A 20,049-nucleotide genomic window follows, 5' to 3' on the forward strand; every position below is an offset into this window, starting at 1 on the left:
GGTAAATTGGGGACAGACTACAGAATATGTCCTAGAAATAATATGTCAAAGTAGTAACTAGATAAAAGGAGTAATCAAAATTTTGATTTGATGGAACAACTTGTTAAAAAAGAAAATGAGAAAAGCAAAATATAAGCAATATCTTGGCTTGTGGTATAACCAGAGTTGTGTAGAACAGACACTCATAAAAAATCAAAATAGATTTTGCCTACCAACCCAAGAGAGTTTCTGGTTAGTCATTCATTGGGAAATATAGCTGAGTTTTATTGAATGTAACACTTAATTGGTAGGCGACATTATAAAGAACTAGACAATAATAACCTTTAAAACTTAGATGAACCTACAAATCTGTTAAATGAAGTTATCTTTGCACAATAATATTTAGTCATGCTTCACATTAGTAAAGCAGAAGTGGGGGGAACCACCTTTGAATTCTGTATATTGCCTCCAAATTTGCCCAATTATGATTTATTCCAATTACTTAAGTTAATAAGGATAAATGAACTTGTGTGGTTTTTTTTAAAAAAGAAAAATACTGGGTTCCTAGTTCAAAACTTATCAGAAACTTATTTATTCATTTATGAGAGGATGTGTAAAGGATGAGCAAAACAAATCATTTGAGCCTGCTAACCAAGTTCATGCTTAGAGCATGATGCCAACCTTAATGTTACATCTGAACCACAATTTTTTGCTTCAGATACTGCCTGATGCAATACAAGCAGATGCTAAAATGAGAGAAAATATCTGCCTTCATATTTTCTTGGAGACTTAAAGAATAACTCAAGCACATTATATTCTACAAGCTTCTGTTTATGATGCCATTTTTTTAAAAAAAAAATATTAGCATGATCATGTATATCAGAACTATGTTTTCCCATTCTTTGCAGATGGTTTTTGAAAAAGAAAAACAATAGATAAGCAACTTGGAAGTCATAAATATAGCAGAACTGACAGGTTGTTATTTTGCAAAAGACACATTTTTAAGAAAGCTTTCCAAGGTGCCCTCTAGTTGGTTGCATATTATTTTTTTAAATTGGAGACTGTAAATAGTGAAATTTCTTTTTCTGAAAATAAATTAACCTCATGTGAACAGAGATTAAAAAAAATTTGTGAATAAAATGATCAAAAAAGCTAAATTCAAATTATTAGGAATTAATATTATAAAGAGAATGGAAGAAAAATACCCTTTTTCTCATAATTTTAACCTATTCTGGGTTATTGGGTAGTGTCCTCATGAGTTGATACATTTTAGCACAATTGTGAATCTGGGATCACAGAATTTATTGTTTATACATTTATATTTTAAATTTTCCAGAGGAAAGCTATGGTTATAATGAGCTGTCTAATAAAATTATTTTTGTGACCTTGTTAGCATTTTTTTAAAATACACATTTGTGTAATCTTATCAAAAGGGAATCCTACCGGTTAGTATAATCCCATATAATAGTTGTAATGAAAAAGGGTTCAGTGGTGACAAGCTTCAAAGGCATCTTTTAGAAGAAGTGTCTTCTTTAGACATATTAGATTACACTTCCCATCAACTGCAACTCTTGATTTTTTTTTCTTCCATTGATAATAGTCTACTAACCAACATATCTGAGTTCTTATTTGCAATATAGGTCTCATTTCACTATTAGTCTTAACTAGCAACATATTGCTGTTTTCCTGTTTAGTATTATTATTAGTAATATAATTCCTAGAATCAATCATTTGAAACATATGCATGCCTATTTGTGGTTAAGCGGTAGCTTGATTTACTTATTTTCTTCTGTCTCATTTCCTATCTTGCAATGAAAGATGTTAGAAACATTTTGTTTTTGACACCTTGACTGAATTAATCTAATCAAATACATCTTAATGGTATACTTTCTTTATTTATACCATATGAATACAATATTCTGTCTCATGATTAAGCGTTTAGCACTTTATCCTCTAGATCCATACAAAGAAATGCTAATGATATTTCTAATTTTGATTATATATTCTGAATTATAAGTCATCACTGTTATGATTTTATAGATGTTACCTTCCATCTCTTTTAATTCCAGAACTCATTCGGAAAATGATAGTTCTTCTATCCCATTTTCTGACTCTTGTATCAGTCCTACAAAATTGGATTTGGCATACAGTAAAACTGCCAAGCAATGTCTAGAGGAAATATCTGGTGAGTAATATATAATCATTGCTTAATAGTGATATATTTCAGATTTATTATGACCATACTTAAATAAAAAAACTACATGAAAATAAATAAAATATAAAATGAATACAATGTACAGCTAGTACTCTACTGACAACCTCAACTGAGCCCAACATTTATGTTGCTAAGTGAGACATTTGTTATATGAGTTTTGTCCCATTTTATGACCTTTATTGCCACATTTTTTAACTGAATCATTGCAGATGCTAAATTAGTAACATTGTTACTAAGTGAATCTGCTTTCCTCATTGACTTTGCTTGTCAGAAGGTTGCAAAAGCTGATCACATGATTCTGGGACACTGCAACTGTCATAAACATGGACCAGTTACCAAGCATCTGAGTTTTGATCAATGACCTCTTTGACCCTCTTTCAAACTAATGGTCTTCTCTGTCCAAAATGTGGACTTTGCTGGTTTGAAAGAAGGGTCAAAGAGGACATTTATATCAAAATTGAACAGCCCTCTTTCAACAGAGGGGGAGGAATACGACATCATCTATCCCCAATCTTAAACACAACGCTTTCAACAGTTCCAAGAAGGCTCCACACCCATTTACACCACTCAGGTGACCCTGAGGACACAGATAAATCTCCAGGTGACCTTAATGACTCACTAAAAGAATGCAAATGTTCAGCTGTCTGTAAGGAATATAATTCCTTCCATTCTCCACCATCCAGTCAGAGCTGAAGAAGCTTCTTGGATGAGAAGCAAAATGTCTTCAAAGAAAAACCAAAAAACCCAATTGCATCCTGAAAAAGCACCTTTGGGATAATCATGACCTGGATGACTGAGAATCTCCATAGGCATTTTTCACAGTTAGATGTCTGAAACAATTACATTAATATAATTATTTTCCAACTTTATAGTAATATATAGGATTAAAAAATTTCATCATTTCCCAAACTGGGTTTTTTTAAACTCATGTTTGCCTGAAAATAAGACCCGGTCTTATTTGGGGAGGGGGTTTCTGAAATAAACACTAGGGCTTATTTTTGGGGAATGTCTTATTTCTTTTGAGTGCCGCTGCCACGAGGTGGGAGGATGGTGCTGCCCCATGTGTCCTGCAGTAGCTTACTTCAGGGTCCTCACAACCAGGCCATCCATGCCCTGACATCAGCCTCGCAGCAATGGCACCAGTGCGTTGCTTGGCATCCTGCTCTGTTGTGGCTGCAAGCAAACAGAAGTGGTCCAGCAGGCCTAAGGAGTCTTGCTGGACAGGACTGTCAGAGCTGCCACCATGGGGCAGTTGTCGGTGCGTGGATGGCCTAACTGCAGGGGCCCTGAGATAATCTGGTGCTGGCTACATGGGGCAGCTCCACTCCTCCCGACCTTACCTCATGGCAGGGGCCCTCAGGTAAGCTGGTGTGCACACGGGGCAGCTCCACCCCTACCTCTCCTTGTGTTGGCATCACAAGCAACCAGACGGAATGGGTGGGCCTCTGGCTGCGCAGGCACTTAAGTACGGCTTATTTTAGGGGCAAGGGCTCATTTTGGGTGCACCCACAAAAAATATGCTAGGAGTTAGGTCTTATTTTTGGGGAAACACAGTACAAATTATCTCCACTTCCTAGACATTCATGTAGTATGTGAAATTTCTGGTGCTCTCTGAGCTTCATGGCTTGCTTGCAGATATTTAATACCCTAATTCAAAGTTCCCCAATATTTCTGGGTTGGAGAGGATGGTTTTGTGGAGGATACAGATGCATGAGTGAGCACCTGGTATTTGCATGAGCAGGACCGGGAGCACCTGCGATGCTGGTGCAAGTGGGGCTATATGTGCACAAATAAGCACATGCACCAACTGACCACTCACATGGCCTGGTTGCGAATAGGCCATGGACTGGTAGTGGGCTGCAGCTCACAAGTTGGGGACCCTTGACCTAACTACTCAGTATGAGATGTTACCTCCGTATGTTACATCTGAAGTTTGGGGAAGTAATAGCATAGTGACACAGGTGAAGACTTTCACCTAAATCTGGCAGATATGCTTTCTAGAACTTAGTCTCTATATTTTTATTTGCAAATAATTATAAAAAGAATTCTGCAGAAAAAATATACAAAATTATCAAAAAATGAGAAACTGTTATATGAGCAGAGGCTAAATTATATTTGGCTTTTAGTGTTAAAAAGTCACTACACACGAGCAACAATAGATTTTAATAATTTGTAGTGTGAAAAATTAGGATGTTATTCCTTTTATATTTTACTAGAATTAGGGGAACTAAACAGTAGATTTCAAGACAGAAATTAGCAAGAGGAGCTATTATTTTCAAGCTGAGTTTGTGAGTTTCCATGGAGTTTCCATGGAGTTTCCATCTGCTTGGCATTGTGTGAAACAGGTTGCAATGCCTTTTAAAATGGATTTAATTTAATTTTTTAAAAAATCATTACAATATTTTGTGTCTTCAAATTACATTTTAATCAGATTAAATCTACAAATTTACCTGGAGGATGCATTACTAAACACAATGAGTTTTATTTGTTAAGTACCCATGCATAGATTTGCCATATAAGGGTAGACTTGGAAATGGTTGACAATCACTTCTTTTCCACCATTAGTGTTTATATGTGTATTCTTCTACTCCAAGTTCTGTTATCACTGAATTTGTAGTGACTAAAAATCAGTAGCTACTGGATTTTCGTTAAAGATTGTTCTTTCCATTAGTAATACAAGGGTGGTCTAACCTAATGTATATCAGTAAAATCTGATTCTACAGTCTGATTCTGATATTTTTTTAAAAATATTTATTTAAAATTGCTGATAACTTCATTAAAAATTGAATGTTCTAATTGGCTAGAATTTGAGTATTTTCCCCCTATACAACTAATATAATTTTTATATTATAGTTTAAACAAATAGTCGTCAGCCCACCAAGAATTTACAAATATGCAATATGTTCATAGGAACTTGCATTACACACAACATTTCTAGATATAAAAGTGCTTACAGCATTCCTGTGTGTACTCCATTGCCACACTGAAATGTACAGACATCATCAGGCTATTAGGCTATTGAGAGAGTCTTCTTTCTGTAATGGGTTTCCCATTTCTGCTCCAGTCTATCACAGAAAATGTAAAAAAGAATAACGGACTTTATAGGAAGCTTATTACTACTTTAGTGATAGTGAGATGCTCAAGGTAAGTAGAAATTACTGGAGGTAGGAAACAGATGTCTGAGTCAGAAGAGACTAGAATGTGAAATCTTTGCTAAAATAGGTTGATATTTTACTTAAAAAGCAGGTTGCAAATATCCACATGTGGTATCTAATGAACATTGTTTTTTGAATAGTTCACTTATGGAGTAGGTGATTTTTATGTATATGAATATTTTATCATCAGGGAATATTTATTATTGTTTCCTGTTTGTATGCATGTTGTCATGCTGATTTTGATATTATCTGCAGGGTTTTTTTTTGGTTGTTCCTTGAATAAATTGTTGTGCAAAAGCAACAACAAACAAAATATTTAGCTATTTGGCATCTTACCATCATGATAATGGAATTTCTCATGAGATATCATTATTTCTGATGACAGTCACAGTGGATTTAAAGATTCCTGCTTTCTTAAAAAGGATATACCAGAGTGGATGCAATGTTTAAGCATTCTTATTCCAATCATTTTATTCCAGGCAGTGGATGCTGTGTTTATAGTCCACCATGAAAGATAAGAGACTTGAAGGGTGTACATAAAAAGAAAAGATACATTTGTTAAGAATCATAGGTACAACACTTAATGATAGTCATAGGGTACAAATAAGCAATCAAATCATACTAGGAAACAATCAATATAAATTGTAAAGATACAGCAATAAGTTACAGTCATACAATGAGATTGGAACAATGATAGGAACAATGAAAAGATTAATAGTAATAGCAATGCAGACTTAGTAAATAGTTTGACAGTGTTGAGGGAATTATTTGTTTAGCACAGTGATGGCCTTCGGGAAAAAACTGTTCTTGTGTCTAGTTATTCTGGTGTGCAATGCTCTATAGCTTCGTTTTGAGGGTAGGAGTTGAAACAATATATGTCCAGGATGTAAGGGGTCTGTAAATATTTTCACAGCCTTCTTTTTGACTTGTGCAGTATACAGGTCCTCAATGGAAGGCAGATTGGTAGCAATTGTTTTTTCTGCAGTTCTAATTATCCTCTGGAGTAGTGGTTCTCAACCTTTATAGTGCTGCAACCCCTTTAATACAATTCCCCACAATGTGGCGACCCCCAACCGTAAAATTATTTTTGTTTTGAATTTATCGCGCCTGATGCCATATTGGCTAGTGATCTGAACTGCTTGCGATTGTCTTGAGGATGGAGGCATTAAAGTGGAGACTCCTCCCCTATTAAGTTTATCACGCCTGAAGCCAGATTAGGCTAGCGATTGGGAGTGATTGCAGCTGGCTTGAGAGGGAGACATCAGAGCAAAGATTTCTCTCTTTTTTAATTGATCACGCCTGAAGCCGAATTCGGCTAGCGATTTGAAGAGCCTGCAACTGGCTTGTGAATTCAACCATTGGAGCGCGATTCTTCAACTTGCAAGTATACTTCCCATATTTTCAATGGTCTTAGGCGACCCCTGGCAAATCATCATTCGACCCCCAATGGGGTCCCGACCCACAGGTTGAGAACTGCTGCTCTGGAGTCTGTGTCTGTCTTGTTGGGTTGCAGCACCAAACCAGTTATAGAGGTGCAGATGACAGACTCAATAATTCCTCTGTAGAACTGTATCGGTAGCTCCTTGGGCAGTTTGAACTTTCTGAGTTGGCGCAGAAAGAACATTCTTTGTTGTGTTTTTTTGATGATGTTTACATGCTCTGTTAGTAGCCATTAATATTGGACTGATGTTTTTACTGATGCATTTTGTTTTTACTTTATATCTTTCATTGTTTTTCTTTCAGTATATTACATGGCTTAAACCCATTAAAACATAAAGAAAATAACTGACTGTTTTGCCTGCTGATTTACACAAAATCCACCCATGGTTAATTGACCCTGACTTTTCATGAGCCTGGTATGTGTGTGTATGTATGTGTGTGTGTGTGAGAGAGAGAGATAGAGGGAGAGGGAGAGGGAGGGAAGGAGGGAGAGGGAGAGGAGGAGAAACAGACAGACAGATGGATAGTAAAATATATATATTTGTGTGGATAGATGTTTGCAATCTATTATTGCTTCTGTTCTTTAAAATGCCAGCACTATTGCTCAACTCCTGACTACTATAAATGAGTGTCTATTTAAATATTATGCTATGCAGTTATATTCTCTTATTTGAGAAAATATGCTACAGTTTTGTGTATTTAGCTATTATTTATTCCACCCATGTGTGTGTGTGTGTGTGTGTGCATGGAGCACTATTTTAGATTAAAGGCAGCATTCTGGTAATATATAATTAAAGTCTAAGGTTCCTTAAAATGCACTTCCAAATTCTTTTTTTTTTTTTAAAGATATTTAGTGGTCAATTCAGGTCTTTTTTTTTTTCAAAACAAAATATAATTTGTGTTGTAAATTACCCCCAAAAGAATAAGTTTTTGGTTAATTACACATTCCTATTTTTTATACTTGCCAGATGGAGCCCTATTTGTGCCTTTATACTGCAGATGGATAGAATGCTTGATGAGGACCTATAAAATTATTTTTTAAAAAATATTTGCAATATCTTGACATAAACAACATGCTACATTTAGTCATATATTTTATTTAAGACATTATGTGGGTAACAGAACAAAAGTTATAGCCTAAATAGAATAAGATTACTTTTTTGAGCATGCTATCAGAGTAGTTGCTTCAAATGTTCTAAAATTCTCTACGAGGAGAAATCCAAAAACAATTGTCATTTTGGAAGGTAGATTGCATTTTATGAATTATGACTGAATGCAATTGATTCCTAAACTAGTTACTTCATCTAAAGTATATAACATGAATACAAAAAGTATCAATGAATTATATATATGATTTTCAGTATTATTGAGAATTAATATAAGCATGTTGCTTCTCCCATCATGTTTATTGGAAAATTCCAAGATCACACATTATTTCTAATATCTTTAAATCAGAAATTAATTATTAGACTCAGAACTAATCAAAATGCAAAGCATGGTTTAAGCAAGTTTTAAATAATGTTTTAAGGCTGAAGTTAGCAAGATAGAATATTCCGTAGAATGTAGTTCTTCCCAAAATTTAATCTTGCAGCTAAAATCTGCACAGAAATATATGTGGTATGAAAGGATGCATATGTGATTTAAGATTACTTTTGATTACTATGTAGCACAAATTTAAAAATAAATCTTATCTGACAAGCTGAAATACATTTGTAACAATCAAATGTGTTACAAATGTATTTCAGCCACACCTATAGATATACAAAACTTTCAGAACAAAAATAATACTAATAAAAATGTTCCTACAAATGAAAAAAAGAGATAGGAATGAATTTTCATTAGCTTCTTGAAAAATTGTGTAATTTCACCCAAAAAATATTGGCTTTACCCCAAGGTGCATGTATATACCTAACCTATAATATAAAGTGTGTGCCAATTTTCTGCCAAACCTCAGACCAAGTACAATTATAAATCTCTATTCTCTCTTCTTAAACTACCTTTATGCACATATATTTTATGCAAATGTATATACTTTTTTTCACCTACCTAAGATTTCTACTTTATGACTTGGTAGTCAGTTCCATCTGACGTTGATATTTTCAGCAGATTCCAAAAACTTACCATTTTCTTAACATTTCTAATTATTTCATAATGAATCAGAAATTAAAAGCTTTACTGTATAAATGGAAGGAAATCTCTTTCTCTTTCTAGCATTTCCATATAAAGGGATATTGCTTTTTCTTCAAATTCTCTATTACACTATAGGAAGAGACCTCTTCAGTATATTGCAAGATTCAAAAGCCACTTCAACTTTAGCTAGGGAAGGAAGGGAGGAAGGGATTCCAGAATTAAGTTAATGTTCATCCCATTTATCTTATGCTGTATCCTTAAACTCAGGATTTGTAGAATTGCAGAGGGTTGGGTGCTTCTGTTTTAATTTGCCAAGCTGTTTGCTGCCATGGCAGCCAGCAGCATTCACTGCAGTTACAGAGAACAGCTATAGATCTGGGAATGCATGTTGAATACTAAAATGCAAGGAAGCTTTCACAGAGCTTTGCTTCCTTGGTTAATTTGGGTCTTATTGAGCTCTGATGTGCTTGGCTGCACTTGCTTTTCTATCAGCCATCCAAAGTAAAGATCTGCACATAGGAATCAGTCATGATCTGCTGAGGGAGCCTGGGAGAAGACGATCTTCGGCACTTGCAGTTTACTTTTGGATTTCAGGAAACAGCAGCCACAGAGAGGGATGCAGTCCTATCAATCCAAAGGAGGAGGAGGATTGGATGATAAAAGGGAAACATCACTGGCTTTTACGTTTATTTCTGGGCTGGAGTAGATTGTTTAAGCAACTATCTTCTGCTTGAAAGAAATTCCTCTAAAATGATTATAACATTGTAGATTAACAGGACTGGAAAAGACTAGCTTAGCATGAAAAGAATCAAAATGACTGTGCCTGTCTAGTCCTTAATAGCCTGCACTCTGGAATGCTTATGCTGTGCTTTTTTGACACCGGAGGAATGAGGAGCTACAGGGCATGTAAACTGGGTACTGCTGAAAGGTTAGTTCTATTGCTGAAAGATCTTGCTTTCTCTACAGCTAGAAATGTGAAATCTAATTTGTGTTGAGCCTTTAGATAAAACTATGCAACGATCTGCTGAACTTTCAGTGTTCAGAGGCAAGGATGCAAGAAACAGAGGTACTCGTCTCCAGAAACAGAAATCTCTGACTAATCTTACTCTCCTAAATGAAGCCGAAAAAAGGAGATCTTCATGCAGAGAAAACTGGTTTGGCAGTGCTTCCAAGTCTAGCCAGGTTCTTCATCAGTCAGAGCTTGGGAGTAGAGGCTTACTTTCTAAAGCACTGTCAAAATCAGCACACTCCCTTTACCATGCCAGCAACAAGTCAGCATGGGAAATGGAAGAACTACCACCTGTTGGACCCAGAGCCTCATGCAAAAGGCTCAGAGGATACCTGGTTGATGAAGCTGTTCAAGGAGAGACAAGCAAGTTGAGTGAAAAAGATGTGCCCTTTAAGTCAAAAATTACTAGCCAAAACTGGGTGGTGGAAGAGGAAGGTTGTTTACGTGAAGGAACTGCACAGCTAGATGAGGATGTTATAAGAACAATGCTTGGAGACTTAGAACAAGCACTTTACAATGATTATTTGGGTAAGTTCTGTTTAACATGATAAAATAGTTACTAAGCAATAATGTATTGCATGGAAGAGGCTTGGTTAATAATAATAATCTTACTATTCTTTGACAATATACTCACAGCACATTTCTGTCTATATAGTATGATGAAGCAGGGTGTATCACATTCTTTTTTCTGTTAGATTCATAGACTTCATTAATTAAAAACTTTTTGGCATTTTGAAGCCACGCCAGATATGACACACAATTTTCTTCTTAAAATATAGCTATATTAAACTAATCTTGAAGTAGCAAAATAGGAAAACTTTAGCAATTTGATTTTGTTTGAGCTTGACAGATGGGAGTATTTGACAGTCATGCTTGCTTTCCCTTCTACCTCAATTTGGGAAGGATGGTATGAAGATGCCACCTTGGGTTTTTTCTTTAAATATTAATGTGAATTCTATCTTGTCAGAATAACTGCCAATTCATTTACAACCACTTCTATTTATATTAATAATTTTTCATTTCATTAACATAAAAAATTAATTATCAAACTTACTAAAGCTTTTTTTATTTAGGCAATATCATGGTTTACCTTCTACTCTACTTTCAAAATATTTAATTCAAAAATAAGATCCCCGTGTAATGTCATTAAAGCAGAATTTTGTGTCTGAAGGCTTTACATCTGATCTATATTGATGCAAGCAAGTTGCTATGATTTATCAAAAAAATATAGGGGTTGTAAAGCACTTATTTGCAAGCCATTCAGATACATGTCTTTTCAAAATGATAGATTCAAGAATTTTATAGCAGTACATTTTTGGAAATCTGTATTACATTGCTAAGGTTTTTTCTTGCAAGTTTCCTAGTTTTACATAATGTTCAGATTAAAAGTCTGGAAGAAAATATATCTTTAATTTTGTTGCTGATATATGAATCAGGGAAAAAACTTGTTTCTAACTTTGACTTTTTCTATACAGCATACTTCCATAATACTGATATAATTGGATATGTGTTTTATGATTGGGATGATTGATTGATTATATTTTTGCAGACAAATAATCGTGTTGCTATTCAAATATATATATTTAGGTATATCCAAGTGATGCTGAATGTTCCTAAGAAGGAAACATTTTATGTCATTCCAGTGTAGTAGGGCTCAGTAGATAATCTAATATTAATGTGTTATAATACAAAATAGTGGTGTTATATTTTTAATGAGAGAATGTTGGAACAAAATATGGTAAAAATAGCTGACACAGCTGCATATGTCTCAATTTATCCATTTGAAATTAAGAAATTACATTATATTTCACTTATATTATATTATTAATCCATAGATTATAAAGAGAAATGTGACCTCTTGTCTCTAAGCTGTCTGAACATGAAAAAGAGTCCTTCATGAGTGTTGATCACTATTCCTATTACTATGCAGTGGATATAAAATGTCTACATACCCCTGTTAAAATGCCAGATGTAAAAAAACTGACCAAGATAAACCATAAAGCATTTCAGAATCTTTTCCACTTAAAATATAAGTTGTACAATTCAACGGAAAGACAAATAAATCTTTTTTGGGAAAAATAGCAATAAAAACATACAATCACCTGGTTGCATAAGTGTGCACATCCTTAACCTAATGCTTTCTTGAAGCTCCTTTTGATTTTAAGGACAGCATTCAGTTTTTTGGACTGGGAGCCAATTAGCATTGGAAATCTTTGTCTGCCCTTTCTTTCAAAAGTGTTACAAATCTGTCAGGTTACAAAGGCATCTCCTATGCATAGTCCTTTTCAGGTCACCCCACAGACTGACAATTGGATTCAAGTCTGGGCTGTGGCTGCGCCATTCTACAACTTCAATCTTCTTCTAGTTGAAGCTAGTCTTTTGTTGATTTGGAGGTATGCTTTGGGTCATTATTGTGTTGAAAGATGACATTTGTCTTCATCTTCAGCATTTTAGCAAAGGCCTAAAGGTTTTGTGCCAACATTGACTGATATTTGGATTGGTTCATATTTCTGTCCATCTTGACTAAAGCAGTTCCAGATGAAAAAAAGCATCTTCAAAGCATAATGCTGCCGTCACCATGCTTCACTGTGGGTATGATGTACTTTTGGTGATGTGCAGTATTGTTTTTGTGCCAAACATACTTTTTGGAATTATGGCCAAAAAGTTCAACTTTTGACCATAACACATTTTCCAATGTGCTTTTGTCAGACTTGATGTAGGTTTTTGCAAAATAATGTAGTCAGGCTTGGATATGTTTCTTTGTAACAAGAAGCTTCCATCTTGCCAATTTACCTCACAGCCCATTCATATGAAGAATATGGGAGAGTGTTGTCACAATCAGTTCTTGCCAGAAATTCCTTCAGCTCTTTTAATGTTGCTGTTGGTCTCTTGGTAGCCTCTCCAATTCTTTATCAAATTTGGAGGGACATTCAGTTCATGGTAAGGTCACTGTTGTGCCATATTTTCCCCACTTGTTGATGACTGCCTTCACTGTGTTCCATAGTATTGTATATCCAAGACCTTAGAAAAATTTTTGTATCCTTCTCCTGACTGATACCTTCAAACAATGAGATCCTGTCAGATCTCCCATTGCATTGCTTCAGCCCTGCTTCTCTTCAATTGCATCCTGCCATAAAGGGGAGAAGGGAGGAGTAAGGAGATATAGGAGATATAGGGAGGGAGATATCAGGATGACAGGATGAACAGAGGTGCTGGGTTGGAAGAGAGCTGGAAGATCCAAGAACACAAGTATGAGAAGAGAATGCAAACATCCACCAAAAGGCACCCAATTTTAGGACTGTTACAGAAACTCCTAGTTTGAATACCATTGGACATTTATAAAAGGAGCAAGTGGGGGAGGGCTTGGGAGAAGGGAAAAGCGGTGGGTTTATGTAGGTATATTCAGATCTTGCTTTACTTACTCTGTCACCATCTGGCTTTAGTAAAAGGATATATTTCTCTACAAATGGAATCGAGGGTATTTCTTTCCTAAATGCCCAAACTGGGACAGCCCTGACAGATCACTTTGATCCTTGCAAACAATTTTCAGACCATGGTTTTTGCTGGGAAAGAAAACTGAATAAATGTCACACAAATCTTACTGAATGTTACATGGTCTTGGTCAGAATCACTTTAATTGATGGCAGATGTGTACTGGCTACGATGTAAAATCAGTTTGAATGTGATTGGTTAATTCTGAATGCAGTCATTTGCCTACTCATAAAAGGGTGTGCACAAACATGCAACCATGATAGTGTATATATTTATTAATTTCTCCCTAAAAGATTTCAGTTTGTTTTTCAACTGAACTGTGCACCTTATATATTATATTAAAGGTGAAAAGAATTTTGAAGTGCTTTATCTTCTGATATTTTTTTTACATTTGAAAACCCTGATATTTTAACAGGTATGTGTACACTTTTTATGTCAGCTGTATGGTATTGCACATTATATTTGCAATTAAGTTAGGATGTACACATACAAACACCTATATGCTTTGGATGTAGGGAAAAATACAAACATAAACAAAGCTATATATTTCTGTAATCATATATAGTCATATAATGTCAAGGTCATTCACAGATTAATATGATACAAAAGTGTCATTTTATTAAATATTATATTTATGATAGGTCCTTGATCCCTAAAAAACCAGAGATTGGACCTGTTTATTGCTAATATGTAGGAGAAGGGAACAAATGACAGGAGGGCAAATGTTTTGTTCAAGTTCAAGTATCCATACATTTTTGGTTTTGAGGATTCATCTTCTATTTGTGCAGGAAGAAGACTCCTGTTAAGAAAACATTAGCAAATGAGATTAGTTCCAAGATACACAGATGCAAGTGTAGAGCATATAAAATGCATAATCATTCCTCAGTTTAAACAGATTGCTGTCAAGCATGAAAGACCAGTTCGACAAATGAAGCTGATTTATTGCTCAAGGACTATGAACAGGAATCTTCTCAACTAACAGTCAGCAATTAGTTAGAGATAATAGAAGTAAATGAAAGATTTTCATCTGGGACACAGTCAAATTAGATAAGGGTCAATGGCACTCAAGTGGTGATTGGATTTAATTCTTCTGTGGCTATGTAGGGATTCTAGGATGATCACTCTTTTCACTCCACCACCAGGTTCTGCTCTTCTTTGTCCTAGAATTGCAAGCATATGAACACTAATTGTCAATAACTGTTTTATATAGTAATTATTTATACAAACATAATTTCATTCCAGTGTTAAAAGTCTTCTTTCTGATCTGTTTCCATTTTCATAGTGTTTTCAAGCAAATACTTATCTTAATTAATAGCATGTTTTATTATAAGGAATATAATTTTGATCTAAAAAAGAGGAAGATTATGATAAAGATTAACTGCGTTAAAGCTACTTAATCACTTACAGAGAGAATTCTGTAGAAATTAGAAACTCCATTTATATATCAACAATTCCATTTTATATCCTTTTAGTTAGAAGATATGGTGAATCCCCAGCCATAGATATAATTTTCATGTTGCTAAAACTTGAAGAAACTATCTTTAAGAAATATAGACCACATTAGTGTTTCAATTCTATTCATTAAAAGTATTTTATGTGATAGCAGCTGAGGGCATCCAATGACATGCTGATAAGCAAGTTAGTTATGTGTGGGCTGAATATAATGACAATTATATTAATATATAGCTGGCTCACAATTTATTCTCAAAGAGCTCCCATCAACTATTTTTCAACAACTTGGAAAGAGGACCAAATTATTATTCAAGTCCACAATTATCAATTCCCAAGACAGATTTTCAATATTTCAATATTTTTATAATAATCAGATAAAAAGCTAAAGAGAATGCTTCTCAATTTTCAAAAGCTACAAAATTGAATAGCTTATATTGTGGAATAAAAAATAAAATTCAAAGCAATCTTGACAGGTTGGGGAAGTGGATCAAAAGTAACAGAATGAAATTTTATGTGAAGTAAATGCACTAGAGTGGGACACAGTCAAGTGCACAGATATAAGTTATATAATATCTGGCTTGATAATAGTACTTGCAATGAAGATATTACCATAGCAGTAAATTGCAAACTGAGTCAGCATTATAAAGAATGAATTTCCAAATCATAAGAAATATTTTTTCAATTCTATTCTGATTTGGCCACATCTACCTTGACTAATGGGTCCATTCTGGATATTATAGTCTAAGAAGATTCAGTGAAATTACAACCCATTTTGAAAAGGACAATGAAAATGATTAGGACTTTAAAAAATATTCCCTGAGGGTGATTGACCCAGCTAGATACTGGAATGTTTAGCCTTGAGCAAAGACGATGGTGGATAGGATAACCATCTTTAGATAACTGAAAAAAGGTCGCATAGAAAACTATCAAGGTATCATTTTCACTCCAAAGCACAGGACACGAAATAATAGATTTTAAATTATTGAAAGATAGATTCCAATAAAATATTAGGGAAAAATAATAGGAACAGCAGTCTGATGGTGGAGCCAGAAGCTTTCTTTCATTGGATGTATTCAGGTGGATGCTAGACAACCATATGTATAGGATGCTTTAATCTGGATTCTTTCACATAAGTAGAAGAATAGACTCAATATTCTTTTCCAAATCTGTGGTCCTAAAGTAGAAGAAACCAACCTACTCAGATTTTATATGAACTGTCCAAGGTTCTGGTTTCATGTTCTCAGATTTCAGGTTATGTGATTATCCAGACATGACTGTACCTACTGTTACTACTTCTGATTCAGCTTTCTTTTGAAAATAACTTTTGTGTTAAAATGATTGAAAAACCTTCTCCTCTGGAATTTTGGGTGCTTGTGATACAGTGCCCAAAATACAGCAATTTAGTGCAATGTTTTGTACCCAAAGCACTGATGTATAGGTTATTTAACCCACAGGATTTATTATTTATTACAGGCTTTATTTATATAGCGCATAAATGCTTCAGGACTTTCCCCCCCTATTGTATATATCCAGAGCAGAATAGGACAACTCACCACAGCCAACTTGATGCAGTCAATGAATCGCTGCGAATTCGCCACGACTAACTTGACGTGGCCAATTTACCACAGGCCAACTTGCTGTGGCCAACACACTGCAGGGCAATTCAACAATTTTGTTTAATTATTTAAAATAATTTAAAAGTATTTTAATTTTTGTGATTCACATTTCATTTTGTCCCTCTTTTTGCATCCTTTCTTTAATGATTCTACTCCATCATTTCTTTGATGTTATGTAACTTGTCCCACCATGAATTGTTCTGTGGTGAGTTGACTGTGCTGAGTTGGCTGCAGCAAGTTGGCTATGGTGAGTTGGCTGTGACAAGTTATCCTAGACCCTATCTAGCACATGGGTCCTCTGAAATCTGCCAAATCTCAATATGCAGAAAGTGTCTATGACCCTGACTTCTGATGACTACATAGACACATCCATGCAGTATTCTTTGGCAACGTTTTTGGAAAGGGCTTTCTCTGTTATTTTTCTAAGGCTGAAAGAAAGGAAGAGCTCAGATTAACTCAGGGGGCTTCCATACATAAGGCAAGATGTCACATTTTCTGCCTTCTAATAAAACACCTTAACCTTCCCCCAAACTGGTTCTTACATATCATATTATTTCTAGTAAAATATTTTTTTCCTTGATCTAAAAAGCAAATAAAATCCTATTGTTGTATATATCAGTTTATTGCAATCTGTTATTTTATTAATTTATGTATTAATTACAGTAAAGTCTATATTTTTATAGACACTTTATGCCAATTTCACTACTATAAAATTACAGTTGATTCTCTATTGCATAATCAGAAATAAGTTGGACACGTTGGACAAATTACTATAACCAAACATCATTATAGTTAGAAACAGAAATAGTATTCTGTAATGTATAGACTTTACTTTGCTACATTTCTATATGTTCTTAAACAATATATGAAAGTCAGCTGACTGCCCCACCACCTTTTTTTTTCTGAATTAAATTTACATGGCATTGGGCCGGGTTATTTACGGGACCGCCTACTGCGACCGAATACCTCCCACCGTCCCGTGCGCTCTCACAGAGAGGGTCTCCTCAGAGTGCCGTCAGCGAGGCAATGTCGAGGAAGGGCCTTCTCTGTGGGGGCTCCCACCCTCTGGAACGAACTACCCCCCGGACTTCGTCAGCTTTCGGACCTTCGGACCTTCCGCCGCGGGCTTAAAACATACTTATTTAATTGTGCAGGACTAAGCTAGATTTTAAATTTTGGGTTTTAAATTGGGTTTTATTTCTATTTTTAATTGGACGGGCTTTAGAATAAGTTTTTTAAATGTTTTATATTGTATTTATATTCTATTTATCTGTTTTTAGTGCCTGTAAACCGCCCTGAGTCCCTTGGGAGATAGGGCGGTATATAAATATGATTAAATAAAATAAATAATAAATAAATACATGGTTTAAAAATGCATCATAATTTTCATACAGAAAGCTTGACTTTTAAATAGGTTAATAGTATTTAGGAATTGCTTCATTATTCCATCAATAGAGCAAAAAAGCAGAAAAGTATGAGAAGCAGAAGAAATAAGTGAAGGTGCATTCAAGGTTATGGCTCTACCTAAAAAAAACTAAGGTCACCATATGCACTAGTTCATCCTTATCAATACATTGCAAACTTAGAGTTTTAGTCAGTGGTGAAATCTGAACTGGTTTGCTACCGGTTTGCTTGCCGTGCATGCGCGGTGCACGCCTAATATGTGCTGGTTTGTGTGCACACCGAATGTGCACTGCAGGTGTGCGCATGTGCAGTATGCACCAAACAGCAGAAAAAGAAGGCTTGGGAAGGTAAATAGAATGGCAAGGGGGGGGGTCAGCTGTGCCGCGTGATTTAGATTCACCTCAAAGCAGGATTTCCTGCTTTCTAGCAATTTTAAATTGCGCGGCAGAGCTGATCACCAGAAATACCTGTTCGTAGGAGCCAGTAGCTTTTTTTCACTACTAGTTCACCTGAACCGAAAGTTGTTATCACTACTGGTTTGCCCGAATTGGTGGGAACTGGTAGCATTTCACCACTGGTTTTAGTGAAGTTCTACTTTCTACTTAGGCAGCAGCAGAAGTTCATGAAATAAGACTTTCTTCTATTTGAAATGATGAGTAGATTAGAGCAGGATATATAAAAGATATAAAGAAATATGTTATAATTTAGAAATACACTTATGCTATTGATGGTGGTGAATGAAAACAAAAACAGAACATAACCACAAAGCATAGGCATAGCTTTGTTTATATTGTGATTAAATTGCTAGCTACTTAGAATACAGTAACAGTTTATTCTGATTTTCGGATTAGGAAGGAAACAAGAAAAATAAGAACAAGCATTACTCAAGAAGGAAAGTCTACTTTATTTCTTCCCTGTCCTCATAAGCCATTAGTTTCAATACTATATACAATTTGTTTATAGATGGGATCTTAATTTGTATTATGTGGTCATTCAAACTCAAGATGAAAAACACAGACTTCAGAGGATAATTAGAACTGCAGAAAAAATAATTGCTACCAACCTGCCTTCCATTGAGGACCTGTATACTGCACGAATCAAGAAGAGGGCCGTGAAAATATTTACAGACCCCTCGCATCCTGGATATAAACTGTTTCAACTCCTACCTCAAAACGACTATAGAGCACTGCACAACAGAACAATTAGACACAAGAACAGTTTTTTCCCGAAGGCCATCATTCTGCTAAACAAATAATTCCATCAACACTGTCAAACTATTTACTGAATCTGCACTACTATTAATCTTCTCATAGTTCCCATCACCAATCTCTTTCCACTTATGACTGTATGACTGTAACTTGTTGCTGCCAATCCTTATGATTTATATTGATATACTGACCATCAATTGTGTTGTAAATGTTGTACCTTGATGAATGTATCTTTTCTTTTATGTACACTGAGAGCATATGCACCAAGACAAATTCCTTGTGTGTCCAATCACACTTGGCCAATAAAAATTCTATTCTATTCTAAAAAAATTCTATTCTATTTTTACTCATTTTCATCATGGTTTTGATTATAACATTGAAATGTTCTAGTTCATATTGTCTTGCACAGATATGGTATGCTTTATGTATTTTCCATACTCATATTCATTGGTTGGCTGGTTGATTGCAGGAGAAGATCCTGAAACAAGAAGAATGAGAACTGTAAAGAATATCGCTGATCTGAGACAGAACTTGGAAGAAACTATGTCCAGTCTCAGAGGAACTCAAATAAGCCACAGGTATTGTTTACTAGTGCAGTTGGATACATGGACCAATAAAGCAAAAAGAGTGAAAAAGTGTATTGTCTAATCAGAATCTTCAGAGTTTCAAAGTCTGGTCAATAAATGTTCTTAACCTTTCAGTAAATGTTTTGTTTCTTCTTTTTGTTCTTCTTCATTTTGAGGGTCTGGCCACAAAAATGTAAGAAAACATTAGATAGTAGCACACCAAGCCTCAAGAAGTGAATTTAGATCATTGTTCTTTAAGCAATTTAAAATGTATCATATGGTTAAAGAAATAAATATAAAAAAGTGAAATTTAATCATTGTAAAAAAGTGTAGTATTTCAGAAAACAAAATATAAATTGTCTTTAAAATATGAATAAAATCAA

The 20,049-nt window shown here is 34.9% G+C and overlaps 1 protein-coding gene across 1 annotated transcript in view; it reads left to right on the top strand.

The window, feature by feature from the left end:
• Nucleotides 1-20,049, top strand: part of NAV3 (neuron navigator 3) — a 576,609-nt gene that overhangs the window by 458,679 nt on the left and 97,881 nt on the right. Inside the window, exons 10-11 of the mRNA XM_058190061.1 lie at nucleotides 2,049-2,164; nucleotides 19,570-19,678. Coding sequence (XP_058046044.1) covers nucleotides 2,049-2,164; nucleotides 19,570-19,678 — 225 coding nt within the window. The remainder of the gene's footprint in view (nucleotides 1-2,048; nucleotides 2,165-19,569; nucleotides 19,679-20,049) is intronic.

This window comes from Ahaetulla prasina, chromosome 7, assembly GCF_028640845.1.
Source record: "Ahaetulla prasina isolate Xishuangbanna chromosome 7, ASM2864084v1, whole genome shotgun sequence".
Classification (NCBI taxonomy): Eukaryota; Metazoa; Chordata; class Lepidosauria; order Squamata; family Colubridae; genus Ahaetulla; species Ahaetulla prasina.